At 37.8% G+C, this 20379-nt stretch overlaps 1 protein-coding gene across 2 annotated transcripts in view; it reads left to right on the plus strand.

The window, feature by feature from the left end:
• The window catches only part of LOC133524294 (uncharacterized), a 33544-nt gene that overhangs the window by 10263 nt on the left and 2902 nt on the right, over positions 1-20379 (plus strand). The window contains exons 2-3 of one of the 2 annotated variants that reach the window (XM_061860216.1): positions 17033-18430; positions 18521-18649. In XM_061860216.1, coding sequence (XP_061716200.1) covers positions 17092-18430; positions 18521-18649 — 1468 coding nt within the window. In that variant the 5' untranslated portion in view covers positions 17033-17091. The remainder of the gene's footprint in view (positions 1-17032; positions 18431-18520; positions 18650-20379) is intronic. The other variant, XM_061860217.1, reaches the window with a different exon arrangement.

A 20379-nucleotide genomic window follows, 5' to 3' on the forward strand; every position in this document is an offset into this window, starting at 1 on the left:
TCAATATAAACACGAGAGGTAAAAAAAAACTTTCCTCACAAAAAATTGTTGTTAAAACTTTTCAGGCCAAAAATATGAAATATTGTCAAATGGAAAAATAACTACTTATTAGTTAATTGCGGTCATGATTCATACTAACTGCATAACTTCACGTAACAAGGAATTAACACTGACTGCTCAATAATTACTAGCAAGTATTTCAAGTCAATGCCAAATTGCCGGTAGGTAACTAGCTAATCAAGATGTGCAAATAACGCCCACTTGAGCCGTATTCGACTTCGTTTTTAGGGTTCCGTAGCCAAATGGCAAAAACAGAACCCTTATAGATTCGTCATGTCCGTCTGTCTGTCCGTTTATGTCACAGCCACTTTTTTCCGAAACTATAAGAGCTATACTGTTCAAACTTGGTAAGTACATGTATTCTATGAACCGCATTAAGATTTTCCCACCAAAAAAAAAAATTTGGGGGTTCCCCATACTTAGAACTGAAACTCAAAAAATCTTTTTTCATCAAACCCATACGTGTGGGGTATCTATGGATAGGTCTTCAAAAATGATATTGAGGTTTATAATATCATCTTTTTCTAAACTGAATAGTTTGCGCGAGAGTCACTTCCAAAGTGGTAAAATGTGTCCCCCCCCCCCCCCCCTGTAACTTCTAAAATAAGAGAATGATAAACCTAAAAAAATATATGATGTACATTACCATGCAAACTTCCACCGAAAATTGGTTTGAACGAGATCTAGTAAGTAGTTTTTTTTAATACGTCATAAAATTAAAAAAATAAATTCAAACCCATACGTGTGGGGTATCTATAAAAAGTGTAGAAATAGATTATAATTGTAATTGTAGGGTATTCACTTGCGTTATTAAAGACAAAAAAAAATTTTTTCTTTTCAGTGCGTTGTTGGTCGATTCGTTTCATGTTAGTGCCGGTTTTTTTATTGCCTTTTAGTTTTTATCGGCGGTTATTTTTTTTTCTTAAAAAGTTTTTATTTTATAAATTTCTGTCGCTATAATTTACACAAATTATTGCATGCTTAATTTTTTATTACTTTTTAAATAGCTACCTACCTTGCTTTAGCTATTAACCTTACAATCGATGAGTGAAAAATCAAACATCCCCTATTTTCCTACCCTTAAGGTTGCATTTTTTTCCAAATTTATATGGGACCAACTTCGGGGTATACCCTTTCCAATAAAAAATAATTATCAAAATCGAACTACCCTGTGAAAAGTTATGCGTGGTCATACATAAAAAATATATATATATACGCGTCGACTTGAGAACCTCCTCCGTTTTTTTCGTCGGTTAAAAACACACATTATGGCTACGATGCACTTCGCAACCTCGCTGTCAGGGAGCCGGCCGCAGAACCGCCGGAACTTGACACCATTCGGCTAAAACTCCTCCTATATGCTATAATATATGATTGGGTCACCAAACATGTGCAAAGTGCTCCCGTAGTTCCCGTACTAATTCAATATGGACGCCGACAGTTTGTTTATGACGAAATCATGTTAATTAATAATAGAAAAAGTTTCAAAACTATTTTTTTATATACTAAGCCGGTGGCAAACAAGCATACGGCCTGTCTGATGGTAAGCAGTATTTACATGCGGGTTGGCTTCAAAGGAGTTACAATGTTGGAATAGTTCTCGAAAATTTGAGAGGTTTCCGAAAAGTTTCATGTGTAAATTTCGCAATTCCGACGACACATCAATGTTTGTTTGAGTATATCCTAAATATAAGCTACCATAGTACAAAATAGTGTAAGATTCAACTCAGTACTTCTCGCGGCATAGCCTTTTACAAGTGAAATGACACCTGTATGTGACAACCTCATAAATTTAGAAATAATTGTATACGTGTAACGTGTTGTCTGTGGGTCACTAAAATTTTAAAGTTCGGCTATTTTCACAAGTGTCCAAATACGCCATGTCACGAGTAGTTATTAAAATAAGTCGAAAACGTGGCTTGTACATTTTTTACTTACCATATATGGCAAAAGTGATATATGTAGCAAGTGTTAAACGATTGTTTTTACGCAAGCAGCCAGTTAACTACCTGCCAAATAATCTCACTGTACACATACAAAACGTGAACAATGAGATACAGTATACTCTCATTGTGTAATTATGATTGCTCTAAATAGGTGCATGTTACATCATATATCGGTCATCTAGAACATTTTAGCTGGAGCTACTTGAATGCGTAGGTATTTGTCACGTCGTTTATTAGGGTTCCGTAGCCAAATGGCAAAAAACAGAACCCTTATAGATTCGTCATGTCCGTCTGTCTGTCCGTTTATGTCACAGCCACTTTTTTCCGAAAGTATAAGAGCTATACTGTTCAAACTTGGTAAGTAGATGTATTCTATAAACCGCATTAAGATTTTCACACAAAAATGGAAAAAAAACTATAAATTTTGGGGGTTCCCCATACTTAGAACTTAAACTCTAAAAATCTTTTTTCATCAAACCCATACATGTGGGATATCTATGGATAGGTCTTCATAAATGATATTGAGGTTTCTAATGTAATTTTTTTCTAAACTGAATAGTTTGCGCGAGAGACACTTCCAAAGTGGTAAAATGTGTCCCCCCCCCCCCTGTAACTTCTAAAATAACAGAATGATAAAACTAAAAAAAATATATGATATACATTACCATGCAAACTTCCACCGAAAATTGGTTTAAACGAGATCTCGTAAGTAGTTTTTTTTTTATACGTCATAAATGGTACGGAACCCTTCATGGGCGAGTCCGACTCGCACTTGGCCGCTTTTTAGGGTTCCGTAGCCAAATGGCATAAAACGGAACCCTTATAGTTTCGCCATGTCCGTCTGTCTGTCTGTCTGTCTGTCTGTCTGTCTGTCCGAGGCTTTGCTCCGTGGTCGTTAGTGCTAGAAAGCTGAAATTTAGCATGGATATATAAATCAATAAAGCCGACAAAGTCGTACAATAAAATCTAAAAATTTAATTTTTTTTAGGGTACCTCCCCTACACGTAAAGTGGGGGTGAATTATTTTTTTCGCTTCAACCCTAGAGTGTGGGGTATCGTTGGAAAGGTCTTTCAAAACTAATAGGGGTTTTCAAGAAACATTTTTTGATAAGGTGAATATATTCGGAGATAATCGCTCCGAAAGAATAAAAAAATGTGTCCCCCCCCTCTAACTTTTGAACCATAGGTCCAAAAAATATGAAAAAAATCGTGGAAGTAGAGCTTAAGAAAGACATTAAATGAAAACTATAGCGGACATGATCAGTTTAGCTGTTTTTGAGTTATCGCAAAAAGTTTTCCCTTCATAGTAAAAAGACTTACTTTAATTAGGTACTGATTATGCAAATTTGCCTATTTGTTTAACTCGGGTGAAAGGTACCGTTTCATCCCTTGGTTAACAATTTACTATACTTTAAGCTCCAGTTTAGCTTAATGTGACGGAAGAGTAACTACGGAACCCTACACTGAGCGTGGCCCGACATGCTCTTGGCCGGTTATTGTTATTATTTACAAATAAGTCTAAATTAAATGAACTAAAAATAGGCTGAAGCTTCCTACGTTACTAAGAAAACTATTACATATGTAGTTTAGTTATGTACTACAAAGTAAAGTAACAAAACATACTAAACTATGAAAAATATGACTGGAACCAATTGATCAGTATCTAGAAAACAAAATTTGCCGAACTTTTTTCTTGAACACGGACAAACTAGGAACAAAAATATCTATATCTTTAAAAGATCATTCAAATTACAAGTATGCCTAAAGAAATAATTTTAGGCATACTGTGTGCCACAGGAGGAAATAGAAAATGTAGGTTGAGAACGTGAGTGGAACCGAGAAATTTTGGCTAACGCTATCTAACAATAGGTTAGAATCTATGTGATTTCTAATAATTTTAAATAAAAATAAAACATCTAGACATGCTCTTCTTTTCTCCAACGGAAGGAGACTGTTTAGCTGCTGAGGAAAAATAAGCGGCCGGTTCTATAATCAAGGGCTTTACAAAAAAAATCTGAATCCTTTCAAGTCGAGACTTATGAATGCCAAAATAGGGGCTCCAAACAACACTGCTAAACTCCAAAATACTACTGACGAAAGAGTAATACAACATTTTTAACGTGAATGTACTTTTAAATGGTTTAGATACTTAAACGTAAAATCATTCCTATTTTTAGGGTTCCGTAGTCAACTAGGAACCCTTATAGTTTCGCCATGTCCGTCTGTCTGTCTGTCTGTCCGAGGCTTTGCTCCGTGGTCGTTAGTGCTATGAAGCTGAAATTCGGCATGGATATATAAATCAATAAAGCCGACTAAGTTGTACAATAAAATCTAAAAATTAAATTTTTTTGAGGGTACCTCCCCTACACGTAAAGTGGGGGTGAATTTTTTTTTTTGCTTCAACCCTACAGTGTGGGGTATCGTTGGGAAGGTCTTTCAAAACGAATAGGGGTCTTCAACAAACATTTTTTGATAAAGTGAATATATTCGGAGACAATCGCACCGAAAGAAAAAAAATTGTGTCCCCCCCCCCCCCTCTAACTTTTGAACCATAGGTCCTAAAATTATGAAAAAAATCGTGGAAGTAGAGCTTAAGAAAGACATTAAATGAAAACTATAGCGGACATGATCAGTTTAGCTGTTTTTGAGTTATCACAAAAAGTTCCCCCTTCATAGTAAAAAGACTTACTTTACCTAATTAGGTACTGATTATGCAAATTTGCCTATTTGTTTAACTCGCGTGAAAGGTACCGTTTCATCCCTTGGTTAACAATTTACTATACTTTAAGCTCCAGTTTAGCTTATTGTGACGGAAGAGTAACTACGGAACCCTTCACTGAGCGTGGCCCGACATGCTCTTGGCCGGTTTTATTGTTAGTGAGTTATACCAAAGACAATTTCGTGCTCCGAATTTGACAGGTAAACGAGATGCCGCTGTAACTCTACAGTTGACGTTTGACAATTCAGTGACCGCAAATGTGGATGTCAAACTAAGGGGCACGTTTTTAGGACTCTGTACCTCAAAAGAAAAAAACGGAACTCTTATAGGATCACTCTGTTGTCTGTCGGTCCCTCCGTCTGACCGTCTGTCTGTCTGTCAAGAGTGTCAAGACCTTTTATCTCGGGAACGCGACGAGAAATCGAGTTAAAATTAAAACCATATATACTGAGGTCTATACCAGGGGTGGCCAACAGGTCGATCGCGATCGAGGTCGATCGCGACTGTTAGTCCAGTCGATCGTGGCAATATATTTTTTATATAAATACGTAGACCAGTTTCATTTAAGGTTTCAAGAAGTATGTAGATCGCACAGGGTTTCGTTAGTAAACAAGGAGGTCTTGAGTCTAATCAAGTTGGCCACCCCTGGTCTATACAGTCCCTTGAAACTGAAACAATCAAACTTCTAAGTAACCGTTATAAGACTTATAAAAATACAGCCTATGGAAGGTAGAGGCAAGGAACAGAAACTCCTTAGGCAGAATGTTGCAAAAGTGTCCAGCTGTCAGCTATAAATAATAGTTCCAAATCTCTCCAGAGTCGCGCTAGGGTAGCTAAGAACTTAGGCGTTATTGATTGAGTGAAGTGCCCTGTCTATGATTAGATTTTTTACTCATGTATTCTAGGTATTGTAGCGCCATCTATTTTCGTTTTATTTTTATGTCGGACAGTTTTTGGTATATGGAGATTTTGTTCCTAGCCTCTACCTTCCATAATACAACCGTTTACAGTGTGTTTGACGTTGCTTGTGACGGTTTAATATGTAGGGTAGAGGTAAGGAGAACAATCTCTTATGCCATGAACTTAGACGTTATTGACGGAGTGAAGTACGCTGTCAGTGATTTGATTTTTTTTATGAAAGTAAAAAAAAATTTCGCAGTGTATTGTGGCATCACCTATTTAAGGTTTTTTGATGAACAGATTTCATACACATAGATTGTTCTCCTTACTTCTACCCTCCATAGCTTTAAACATAACGAAATTCGCTATATATTGCGTCTTAGAATACTCGTACCTACCTATAAAGTGTACCTAATAAGTAGCTGGACAAATGTTGGTCAGTTTGAGGAGTACAGCCTACAAATCAATTTATTGCTCCTGTTACAGGCCACACCTGGTATATTTTAGTTCCTTAGGCTCTCCGTGCCAGTCTACATTTAAATGGTGTATATTAAAACAGGCCAGCAGCTCAAGAGGCTTTCCTAGTTGGTTGTAAAATTTTATGTCATTACTTTATAAAAAGGAAGTCATTATCGTAATCGCTATTTTGATATTGATTATCGCCTTAATCGAATAAGTGAGGTTTTGTTACACATCTACAGGATGTTTCCATCATGTTCATGTTTTTGTTGTATTTCATGTTTCCGACAAAATTATGAGCACTAGCTGTAGGCACTAGAGAGATATTTACTCCAGGCCGGTATAAACGATTTAAAGCCATCTTCAACGTCTTCTATCAATATAAATAGATCTTATCGATGTCGGTAAGCACGCTGATCAGGTGCTCAGGCTATATTTATGTTTAGTCAGATCACGATTTAGTATGCCTATAACAATGGATGCTGTTCAAATGAGTTGATAGAACATCAACCTGATCTCTAAATAAATGCTCGCAGATAAATTTTAACCATCGTCATTTAAATGCCCGTCCTAAATTTTTCCTACTCTCGTAAGATCGTAAGAGTTAATCAATGAGGTAGAAAGTAGCTTTAGCTAAACCCCCAATCGGTAGCAAAACCTAGCAGCCTAGGCTCAACGAAATCGCATTTTATTATAGATCTTAGACTCTTAGCTAATATTACATTATGATACAAGTGTGCTAAGTTGGTCACCATTACACATGAGGCGATATTGTGCGCGCGAGCTGTAAGCGAGCGCGCAATAAGAAAGCCGATGTGGGTAATGACCAATGCACACGCGTTTCATACAACGTTTTTCAACACACTTGCGAGGAATAAACAAAACTTATAAATTAGTTTTTTTTGTCAAAACAGTAAAAGTACAATTTTCAAAATGGTGGCTTACAGTTTTAACATCGAATAATTCCAGCAAAGCATGCTGAGCTTGTAGGCACTTATTCGCCAGTTTATTAAAGTAAGTTACCAACACGTTCTCCAAGAAAGACTCGGCGTTTTTGCTGATTTTCCATTTTCATATGCCTCCAATAATTTTTCACCCGATTTTGATGGTAAAAGGCTATCGTTCTCGGCTATTGCCTCTATTAGTATTACTACTGGCAGCGTCAATTTTATGTGTTCTTCAATGCTTGAAAACTTGTACGAGTAACTTGAAAATGACTTTTTCGTCAATATATAAACTAAAAACATGCAAAACTATTCCAATTTTATGACAAATACGGAAAATGGCGCGTTATTTTTTTTACGTACGATTCCAATGCGCGCGCAAGGCAAAGGCGCGAACGAAATCGACAAACAGCCAATTTAAAAAATGAAAAAAAGATAATATTTTCGTATTTCTATTCGACGGATGGAGATCAAATCGATAAAAGTTATGCTTATTCATTATAGTACATTGTGCAACGAGGAGGTAAGTGAAATTTTGGATACGAGGGTGGTAATTCCCGACAGCTGCAGGCTGGAAGGAAATTAAAGACCCGAGTTTGCAATATTCTTTACCCCGGAGTTACACACAATGTTTTTCATCACAATTGTGAAGAAAAAACTAAATATTAAGCGAAATAATTCTTAAATACGGTGACATATCAAACATTCGTCCGCCATTTTGTATTTTCTTGATAGGTTAGGTATCGAAGGCACCGACGTATTCGGCATTCAGCCACGATTGAAAATTATGTAAAATATTTTAAACGGCTGTTAACATAATCAAATTAAATAATTTTAAACATAAACAAAAACATTAAATTATAAACGTCATTAATTTAAAAGTATACTTACATCGTTCGTATGAATTAGTGACAGAATTAAAAGAAAAAGCTGTTACTCCATAGGGAGTAATAGCTTTTTTTTCACAATCCAAGCCTTTGTCCTTTTGTACACCTGCATGAAATAAGATCTTTTTCGAGCAAGTGTGATGAAAATGTAATTTACGAGATAATTTAATCCATAAATTATGTTTGGTGTGATAAAAACTCTTTGTAAAAATAGTTGGTTAAAAAAAATGTATTACTCGACCAAATTAAGAAGGCTCCGTTTTCATGCATATTATTAGCAATCAATTACCTTCTTAACTCAGTCGGATAATATAAAGAAAAAGCACGAGTGTTATAATATACTGAAAAAGCACGCGTGTTTAATATCTAGGATTGTGAGCCAAAAATCAGTGGAATAAAAACGTCGTTTTGAGCAAGTGTGTTGAAATTATTTACAACTTTATTTATTTACAACATTACGATACAAGTGCGAAAAATAGGAAATTCAAAACGAGGGACGAGCTCCACGACCGAAGGGAGTGTTTTAAATCGACACGAGTTGCGTTGCGAATTACCTATTCGCACATGTATTGTACAACGTCTTACATAACATATGGCCCTTTAAATGTTCGACACAGGAACGTAATATGCTAATTTTCGCACTAGTGCAGGAAGGTAGCACCATATGTACTGTAAAACAAATAAATATTTGGGGACAATCTTACACACATCGACCTAGCCCCAAACTAATTAAGCAAAGCTTGTAGTACTATAGGTAACTACTAGGTGACGCTATACATACTTATATAGGTACAAAAATTCATACACAAAGACAAAATACATAACTTAGGGACAAACATTCGTGATAAACACAAAAATAAATGCCCGTACCGAGATTCGGCTTAGATTCGATTCATTGTATTGTATTGTATTGTATTGTCAATATTATATTTAATATTTTCTAATGTAACTCTTCTGTACTGTAATGACTGTTTGTGCCAAAATAAAGAAAAAAAATCCCTCCTGCTTCGTAGGCAGATCACTACACCGACTATGCTAGAAGGCCGTTAAACCTACCTAATTACTTCACATTTCTACCAATTCTACACACAAGTGCATAATACTTGTGAACGCGTAGTTATGCCAAATCCCAGATATTAGCCTGAATGACTGATGCAAGTGAAGTTCTATTGAATAATTGTCCGCAACGTAAGAATGTGACGTGGTATCAACTCGCACTGGGCAGAACACTCTCAGCGCAATCAGTTCAGCCGAGTTTCACCCGGAGTATTCGTGCTGTTACTTTTACAACGCGCGGGCGAACACGAACAACGCTCTGTTTCCCTAAGTCTCATTGTCTCTGTATCATGCCGAGGAAAACTTTGACTTTCCACTCATAGATGACACCTTAGCGCGCGTAAACTATGCATTTAACTCAAGAAAGTTGGCGCGTCATGGGGCGTAGAGTTTATGCATACGTAGCGATTCGAATATAGATCAAGTGCCGATATTGTGCCGGCCTACTTTTCGTGAAGTAGATGTGAAATTATTCATTGTATACAAGGTGTAACAAATATAGTGGGGATCCGTTTAAGGGCATATTTATTTAGAAACAATTATCACTTTTAAAATCTGATCATATTTAGTATTTTATTACCACTTCATCCACAGTTTTACATCACACTCACCACGTGATCTGGGTTTCGACAGAATACCAGTGCTTTGCTCGAATGAGTGAAGCCCTATAGCTGAGTCGGCACCCTTTTGTTGTTGGTGCAATGCACACAGACTACTACTATTCCATTATTCCTGTTATGTTCTGACGACTGGTCTGGCCCAGTGGGTAGTAACCCTGCCTATGAAGCCGATGGTCCCGGGTTCAAATCCTGGTAAGGGCATTTTATCGTGTGATGAGCATGCATATTTGTTCCTCAGTTATGGGTGTTTTCTATGTATTTAAGTTTTTATACATATTTATATATTATATATATCGTTGTCTAAGTACCCTCAACACAAGCCTTATTGGGCTTACTGTGGGACTTAGTCAATTTGTGTAATAATGTCCTATAATATTTATTTATTTATGTTTATAATATTTATAAGATTTTGTATTTTGTTTTAAATGATTGTGTACTTTGTTAATTGTGTATTCCTCTGTTTGCCTATGTGTTTCTAAATTGTGTGTATTTGCAGCAAACAAATAAACCCTTTATCTATCTATCTATCTATCATATTCAGTGTCGTGTTCTGCATGACCAGGAAGTAGAAGAAAAAAATTATTAATGCAAAAAAAAAAAAAAACTATGGGGCAGGTCGCCCAAGTCGGATAACCCTCCATAAAAAGACCAAAAATTTTTATCGTCAAAAAATGTTTACTTCTATTTTTTCCTAATCAGAACACGATACCGAAAATGGCTTTAAACAGAACCCCACAATTTTTTTACATCCTGTACAGTTTACGTTAAAAAAAAGAAAAACACTCGAAAGTAAGTCTGCGTCAAAAGTGCTGCACTACACATGTCACTATTTTTTCAATTTTGCGTAACAATACGATGGACGGCAGAATGCATTCAGCAGCGAATTATTTAAAGTGCCAAAGTAGAGGTACTAAAATAAAACTGCCAGACGCTTTAAAGGCTTACCATATTTACATACATCAGGTTTAGTGTTCTTCGAACATATCCAAGAGGACGTTAACTTTACTTTGTTTTCTTATTTACAACAGCCTGAAATCTTGCAGGTGTATGTACTTACCTATACATATGTAACACAGGTACTCTTAATATACTATGTAGTTCAACGCAGCAACACGTCAGAAACAACATTAAATTTGTTTTGGCATATCTAGGACATCAGACAAAACAAAACAAATTTGCAACAGACTGTAAAACAGTCGCTGCACGCGAAGATTTGGAAGTGATTTAAGATAACATTACGCTGTACCGTTGCGAGATCGTTTGCCTGTGCGATGCCGGCTCCTCACCGTTACTTTAGCGCCAAATCAGCCCACAATGCGATCTGTATACTTTGATTCGGATAATAAGTTTAGAGTCACGATCCGGTTCCGTGAACCTGTCTACGTAATCTCTCGCCTGGATTAGAGGCTTCCTTATACGGGACGAGATGCATATTATTTTGCATCAGACGTATCGTTAAGACAGAGTGTGGATATGAATTATACGTATTAAAGCTTCCAAGTTCGCGGCTAATATACTCCTGTATTCTATAGATTTTAGAAACGGTTCCCAGTATGTAAACATCTATCTATAGACGGGTTAGGATAATAAACTGCCAACTTCCTTATGGCTTCTCTCATTTAAGACAAGAATACAATGCAGTGACCGCTCATAAATTAGCTGGATATATGGTCAATAAATTGAGGTAATTTTACTATTATGCTGCTATTACCATCAATGTCAGGATAGGGATGGGTTATCTATCGCGAGAGGTGAGGGTTGATTTTTATATACGCTAGGTACTCCTTCAATCCTATTTTACCTAACATAAAATGAGGTAGTTCTGTTTTTTATTGTTTTTTTATATGTTGGTAGTAATGAAATGGTAATTACAAATCCAAATTTTCCACATCGAAAGCCTTTCGGATCATTGTAACGTACTTCTTCTTCCTCGCGTTGTCCCGACATTTTGCACGGCTCATGGAAGCCTTGGCAACTAATCCCGAGAATTGGCGTTGCAAGTTTTTACGAAAGCGACTGCCATCTGACCTTCCAACCGAGAGGGTAAACTAGGCCTTATTGGGATTAGTCCGGTTTCCTCACGATGTTTTCCTTCACCGAAAAGCGACTGGTAAATATCAGATGACTCGACCTCTGGATTGCAAGTCGCACGTTCTTACCGCTAGGCCACCAGCTTGGTCCATCGAAGGTATACGAGTTATAACAATTTCCTTCGCTGGACCGTATATTATATATACAATGTTCCGAAGGGCTTTCGAGGTGAAAAACTTGGATTCGATATATCTATTTCATCACTACAAATATATATGTATATATAAAAAACAAAAAAAAAACAGAATTACCTCATTCGATGTAAGGCAACACCTCGTTTTTGGTAAGATTTCCATGTATTAGTAGGTACTTAATGTGGCAGTATAATGTGAAAAAAATACCATAAAGGGTGAAAGCGCCCAACACCCAATTCTCCTTCTATTTTATAGAATTATCACGATTAACAGGTGCAATTGACCACTTTCAACATTTGGTTAACAATCTACTATTGTATATGAATAGGACAGGACATTTGAGTCAATATCTGTCAGTTTTTCTTAAAGTAGAGTAAAGATATTGGAAGGCAAATAGAGTCTGACCACGCTAAGTTTCATGCCAAGTGCTACGTCAAGTATGGAGCTTATTGCATTCTTACTGCCAAATTTGTGCAAAGTTACCTTGGTCAGTCTATGTCAACTCGCCCATGATTGTCTGTCTAGCTTTTATAGGTTCTCATACAACTATTCACTCCTCAGAGTGTAAGTTGCAGTCGTTTGCTTTGAACATTACAGTTTAATATAACTTTATATACTCGTATGTATCGTAAAAGGGTGTGTAATGCTTAATATATTTAAAAAAAACTTCCATACATTTGTTATAATGCCACTTGATATAATACTATATGTTATAATGTGATTTTTATTACACGTTTCTTTTGTCATATTGTGATTTCATCTAAACTGTCATTGATATAATGCCTATTGTAATATAATTTTTAAGTAGTATATAGACATCTTTTATAAATTATAATTACTTTTGTTATATTATATTTTTGGACAATGTTATGTTTTATAGAAATATATTTATTTGCCATTAAATGTGGCATACAAAGGTGTTATATTATTTGTTTTAGAGCCATACACATTTAGACTTTAAAAAGCCATGCAAATTGTTTTATACAAAATTCAAGATTAATTGACATAATTATTTTAAACAATACATGCATAATTAACTTGCTATAAAGCCGTTAACTCATAAACGTGGACTGTTACTGATACAAACAAATTATAAAATTTACAGTCTATTATCGAAAAATTCCTTCAAACTGTAGTAACACTTGTCAACAAGAAAAGAGTAAGTACAGTTTGTTTTTAAATTTATTGAGTGGTAATTGTTTAAGCTCATCAGGCAGTCTGTTAAATATTTTAACGCACATTGCGTAACCCCTTTTGTTTTTCAAAAATTCAAAATTATTTATATTTAACAAATGTTTTACAGTCATAGGTGCCGAATCCTCCTTTTAAGTTAAAAACTTGTGTTAGGAGGTATTCGCTCTTTCATACAAAGTTATAATCAGCGCTAAAAATAAAAAAAAACCTGTAATATAATGTTAGTATGCTATTCTTCTATTCTTAACTAATTATATGTAAGCAACTAGCTAATTTACAATGTTAATTAGTTATTAAACTTTCTTATTTTTAAATATATATATATAAGTTATTTTTACTACATAAGTAATTATGGCAAGTTACTTATTTTACAAAGTTTTTCATGACTGTATACATTTTAGGGAGTACTAGCTTGTCAGGATATCTAGTATTAAAATTGGTTATATCTTTTTTCAAGACGAACATATCGGGGTGTAATTTAACAAATACACAGACTTCGTATATATAAATCGAGTGAACCGTTAACAATTTCACTTTAATAAAAGAACTTACACAAGATGTCTTCTAGGCATGTGGCATATTGCTCTAACTAATGCATTGTTTTTGTGCTACAAGGGCATGATTTTCATATGATGAATTTCCCCAGATCAATATACCGTACCTTAAATTGGATAGAACAAAAGCATGATACGCCATTATAGTGGTTTTCATATCAGTTATGCGTGTCAATCGCCATAATCCATAAAACATATACAAATCTTATCAAGTATATAGCATTTTATCAAGTATAAATACATATAATGTATAACATATTTTGTCATATTTAATTTAATGATAACGTAAGGTTTTACATAATTTTTTATGACAAGTAGCGCATGGCGTATAACTAAGTACAGATTATCATCCCACCTAACCCAACCTAACCTATTTTTTCAAGGTTTTTGATTATGCGGGGGTCGCAGTACAAACCTAACCTAAACCACATTTTTTTGCTTGGTATTTTATTCTACGGGGGGTCGAAGTTCTAACCTAACCTAACCCTGCTTTTGCTAGGTAGTTGGGTTTATTTCGTTGTCTTGTTTCTGACCACTCTGTCACGCTTGTATCTATGTCTTCTATCAAATAAATAAAAAAGTTGAGTCCTATTGTATGTCTTTCTATCTATAGATTATATTTTACATGAAAAATTATAAAAATTAAATTTCATCTCATACAAAAAGCTCCAATCCATCACCTTTTTTGGGTACAAAAAACAAGACAACGAAAAGAATTTTGACCCAGTTATTCGTTTGTGCGGAGTCGCAGTTCCAACCTAACCTAACCCATTTATGGCATTCATTACTGATTATGCCACACAAATAATCATGTAATACCACTTGTTAGAAATAATATGCTTTAGATAGAGTATGTACTAACTATGGCAATGTATATTAGACGAAGTGTAAATTCCCCTTATGACCATTATACCAATAATAACATTATGTTTGCCGTTAATTAGGTATTACGGTAGTGTGCCATTTATTACGTTATTCAAAATAACGATATATCAAACTATAATAAATGAAACGTAATTATAAAAAATGTAGTGCACCAATCGTAAAAACTTATATTGCTATTTCGTTTTTTGTGGGGAGGTCCTGCGTAGTTGGTTCGGCTGGGACTAGGATTCCCAACCGTACTATATTATATAGTATTGTACTATATTTTGGCTCTCTGTACTATATACTGTTGAAAAAATATATAGTACGCTAAAATACTATATGTCCGACATCCTTCTAATTTGTTCAAGATCGATTATCAATTTAATTCTAATCAAATAAAATTATTTCAAGTATGAAGACAAAATGGAGTAAGGAATGCAACAGGGCTGACATAAATTTAATAAAAAGTGAGCTATTAAATTGTCATAAATATTCAGTATGAATGTAGGTACTGAATCGTTGTCTCATTTTATTAGAAATTAGACATTACTAAAAACTGCACAAAGCTCAATAAAAAATATAAATTTAAAGTTTAAATAAATATTGTTATTAAAAAGTTTTTTTTTACTCTTTATTATTACTGGGCGTATGAGATGACGAGTGAGTAGTTTTACATATATGACTAACTGATGGCATGATAGCTGGAGTCTAGGATTGGGATGATTTTGACAACAGAGACTGGTCTACACAAAAGGAATAGTTAAGAGGCCGTTATCGATTTTAGTCGCAACAATGTCATATTCATAGATTTAGTCTATGAAATTGTACAACTTCTGTTAACTATTAGAAATAACAAGTACTGGTTTCTATTAGCGCGTCTTATTATCTTACATTTTTTTTTAAATAGACTCATTGAATTGGTAATGATTGTTTTTCTGATGGACGTTTACGTAAACGCGCGTAAATCCCTTCTCGTCACATATTACCGGGGACGCACGCTTGCGACCTCATTATTAAAAGGCAAGATGAGAAGACGTGCTAATAGAAACCAATACTTGTTATTTAGATATTACGTAACAAAAGGAGTACAATTTCAACGACTAAATCTATCAATTTTACATTTTTACTCTAAAATCGTTACCATAACTAATCTTAACAGAGTGCTAGTAAGTATGATTAAACGTATATTACACTTATGTTAAGCATTTTATCTAAAAGTACTATATTTTTTGAAATGTACTATATTTTTAATGTCTTATTCTGGAAAATACTATATTCCACCAAAAAATAGCTGGCAACCCTAGCTGGGACACAACCATTAGCTGTACTCAGTATAATTCCGCAATAAGTAGATAAGTAACTAACAAGAATACCTACTTAATACCTTTTGTGAATGTCTAAAACCAAATGTCACTTAACGCCTGAATAATTACTCGAGACCGAGAGCGAGGCTCTAACGTCGATTAATTTTAATCCTAGGACCTACAGGCAGGCGGAAATTTCATACTCGTGTTTCATAGGAGTGATGGCGAGTGTCAATCACATGTCGAGGATAAAGCGGCGCTAGCACGGGGCAGGTAGGCACGTAAGTATCGGCTTGTGCCTTGGGGATGCGAATTAATACGTTCGTTGCCCCGTCGGACGTCGCGCCGAGCCCTGACCGGATTCCCATAGCTATGTTCGACTAATGAAAACTAGTATTACTGTGACATTAACATTCGTAACAACTAAGCGTAAAGGTGGCATTCACTTATACTGGTTTACCTCAAACAAACGCTCGCCTGCGGTTGGTAGCTGGGAAGAACAAACCTGCGCCACGCTGTGTTTATATCCTGAGTATCCACACACGTATTCAATTGCACACCTATTATAATGTCTAATCTTATGACCGTCTCGTTAGATGCCCGTAAAGATGATTACACCATTTTGCTTATACTAAGTAATTTATAATGGTAATTATAGCAAGCTGACAAGAGTTATTTAAATGCAAACTAGCTTATATAAATAAAGTTAGAGGGATTGTAACAAGGGTACCTACCCAATAGCAACGAGTAGCAAATTTGCGTAGGTAGCATTTTGAAAGTCCTAATTCAGACTATGCATGAGACCTTGAATACATTGTATTCAATTTGACCTCTTAACTAAATGCTAATATGTTGACAAGTAGGTAGGTGGCTTATAGCTTGCAATTTCATTTCAACACTTGCAACAACTTTCTGTGGCATTTAACACGACCACCTACTAATTACAATAACGACTTAAATATGTAGTATGCTGTTGCACTCTCATAAATTAATCATCAGTTCAAGACATATAAAATTATCCCTATCTTCCTGTCTGACCTTTAGCGACAAAGGACATTCAGTGAATACGTGACTCCGACTGCAGGCACGCCTCAGCTATGCCGTCCTTTGTTATGTAAAATAAAAATAACAAAGAATACGAAATCGGCAATGTTAGGATCCCTAGGAGGTGTGCCTGGCGACCGGCGAACCGGTTTGACCGGGAGATTCTTTGTTTGGTTATCGCGGAGTCGAGACGTCGCGACTCGACCTGACATCGCACCGAGGCGTGACTAACGCGCACGTTTATCGTTTTCAGAGGGAGCCACGCCGATGTGTTCGCTGGGAGAGTCGGGCCGCTGAGGCCCGCGCGGGCTGATGGCGGCCCCGGGTGTGCTCGCGCTGCTGGCGGCCGCCGCGCTGGCCGCACTGGCCGCGCTGGCCCAGCCGGCGCTCGCCGCGCGCTTCGGGGACCGACTCGCGCCGCGCGTGCCCACCTACACGCCGCGCCACGCGCTCCACGACCGTCACGTCTCAAGTGCCGACTATGAGGAGTACGACCAGGAGTATGAAGAACAAGCCTCCTTTGAAGATCGTGAGGCTACTTCGGAAACGGAGCCTCCACCTCGACGACCAGCCCGTACCGAGGCTCACCGTCTTGAAATGAGCACTGAATACTTTGTAGTACCCCAAAGAACTTCATCAACGCCGCCGCCTCCCACTCCTTCGCGACCTTTCGTATCTACAACCACACACCGTCCATTAAATACGACAGTGCTTGTACAAACGGCGCGTATATCGATGGGAGCTCTACGGCAGGAATCTTGGGCGGTCCCAATTTTGGCTCTGGCCTGCGTGTGTATGGCAATGATTGCTGGTTTCGAAGCATTTGTCGTGTGGGGCGCGAGCCGCACGGCGCCCAGCCGCCGTCACCTACTCCTGGGTCAAACGCTGCTATTCGGTTTGTTCACCTGCGCCGCTTCAGCCGCACTGTACGTCGCCACTCCCACTGTGTTCACTTGCGGTGCCGTGCGTTTCGGAACTGGAGTCGCATACGTAATCGTATTCGCGTCTTTACTGGTGAAGTGTGTATTTTTGCTCAGCTTGAACGGTGGTGTGTATCTGCCGGCCGCTTACCAAGGACTTTTGTTATTTTTCGCGGTAATGATTCAAGTGGCCATCGGCGCCCAGTGGCTAGGCGGATCGCCACCGCGAGTGATGACCGGCGCGGGCAGATGTGACACGCAGTTATCGGACTTGTTGATGTCGTTGTGCTACGCGGCGTTCCTGATCGCCGTGGTGTGCGGCGTGGCGTTACGGTCGCGCGGCATCCGCGACAACTACCGCGAGGCGACGCACATCGCGGCCGCAGGCGGCGCGACAGCCGCGGTGTGGGTGTGCTGGGTGGCGGCGGCGCTGGGCGCGCCCGAGCGGCACCGCGACGCGTGCGTGGCGGCGGGGCTGCTGGCGACGTGCGCGGTGGTGTTCGCGCTGATGTTCGCGCCGAAGGGTCGTCGGCTAGCGGCACTGGGCCGAGAGGGCCGCTGGGACGCGGACCGCGACGAGGGCCTAAGCTCGCTGGGCGCCGGCGGCTCGGGGTACTCGCCTTCCTTCTTCCACTTTAAGCCCGTGAAGTACGGCATGGTGTCGGCCGCGGCGCCGCTGCCCGTGCCGCCGCCCGTGCTAGATCGCAAGGAGCCGCCCGCTCAGCCAGCCGGTTAGTTAAGTATCTAAAATGCGCTAATAGTAAGGACTAGCGCTTCCACGCACCGATATGTGATCGCAATATGCCGCATTCTGTTCGCAGATCTGTACGGAGCGATGTTCGCGAACTCGCCGCACATGCATGCGCGCCCTCTGTGCCCCCCACCGCACTACCCCCTGCACCCTCTAATGCACTACCACTACCCGCCTTATCACTACATGTTGCCACCAGGTAGGTATAACTCCACTGCCCTACTACATATTTGCATTTGATTTGTAAAGTATCTTTTACACTTTGTTGGTATACTTAAATTATGTTCCCACTTAAGTACCACTCCTCACGCTAAGAATTTACTGTTATCATCCTATACCTACCTACAGTTATAATCACATACTTAATCCTAATGCACAATTTGCACTGTGTAAATACATAACAACTAGAACAGTAGTTATTGCAGTTTAGTTAACGAAACTAAATGGATTGGGATCCAAACACCCTTGTGCAAAGCTAGATTTAAATAGCTTGACGGGTTTAACGTACCTATTACCTACTTATGATGTGTTATTTGTTCGTCTTAGTTGTGGGACTGGCATTAAGCCGACCCGTCTCAATAAACCGCGACTCATTACTTTTTCAAAGCTCAATTTCGGATCTTCTTATGACGCAAGAAATAGCGAAAACAAAATGGCAAACAAATTTATGTATGTTCCTAACAATTATGAATAATTTAAATCAAATAAAGTCAAACGAAGGGGCATAGCTATACGTATGGTTCATAGTGTTATTTTTTTATTTCGGGGATCTCGGAAACGGCTCTAACGATTTCGCTCAAATTTACTATATGGGGTTTTCGGGGGCGAAAAATCGATCTAGCTAGGTCTTATCTCGGGGAAAACGCGCATTTTTGAGTTTTTAAATGTTTTCGAGCAAATATCGGTCTCCCAAGTACTATTGGGTAAATACTGTGTAAAAAATCTATATTAATATCCAGAGAGCACTTGGGGACTACGTTTGCATGGAGATGCGGTCGTCCACTTCCCTCTTAAAACTGACTCACGCTTCATTACACCTTTTGTGGTTTATATACAAGTATTTAATGGTTATTGATAGCAAACAGAACTTGAAATAGAGGTGGATTGTCAAAGAAAATTTTGTAGTAGGTAAATTTACTGCCAACTTTTGACATATGATTTAAACTTTTAGAATGCCATTTGACTTTCATCCTTATTATTTCACTGATGACTGTGTAAAAATGGCTAAATATCAAAAAGTGGCGTCACCTAACCGGGCATCGGCTAACGATTGTGGCGCCATCGTGCGAAACGATGCCGCCTTACCTTTGGCCTTCGATATATTCGATGGCGCCACGTTTTGATATTTAACAAATTTAACACATATCAGTGAAATAATAAGGATCAAACTCAATTGGCGTTCTAAAATTTTTAATCATGTCAATTTACTGTGGCTAAAAAATTGTCTTTGACAATCCACCTGTATTTTAAATTATCTTTGTAGATAGTAGTTAGATAAAGACTATATGGCGTTATTCTTAAACGTATGTCAAATATAATACATCGTTTGTCCCTATCCGTCATTTTGACATTTCTGCTTGTCGAAAGTGACAAAATTAACAGAAGATGAGATGTAAGATAATTGTTACAAAGAAATCAAATTTCGTGTAATGGGAATGCCCCCTTTAATCTGTTTACCTTTTGCCTAGGCACTGTTTACTTCTATGAGATACAGCCTGCTAACAGGCAGGAGGCAGGTCTAAAAAACACCAATAAATTACGTTTGCCTACTTAAATAGGTACATGCACTGAAAGTGCTTATGGATGGGGTGTTTCATTAGTGTAGATAATACCGGTTCACGCCGCTGATACGAGTACATAACATAAGGGACCTCTCTAGAGTTTTAAAGTTTACTAGCCGCGCTGTTTTTTTACCCGACTGCCAAAGGG

This window comes from Cydia pomonella, chromosome 13 (genome assembly GCF_033807575.1).
Source record: "Cydia pomonella isolate Wapato2018A chromosome 13, ilCydPomo1, whole genome shotgun sequence".
Taxonomy (NCBI): Eukaryota; Metazoa; Arthropoda; class Insecta; order Lepidoptera; family Tortricidae; genus Cydia; species Cydia pomonella.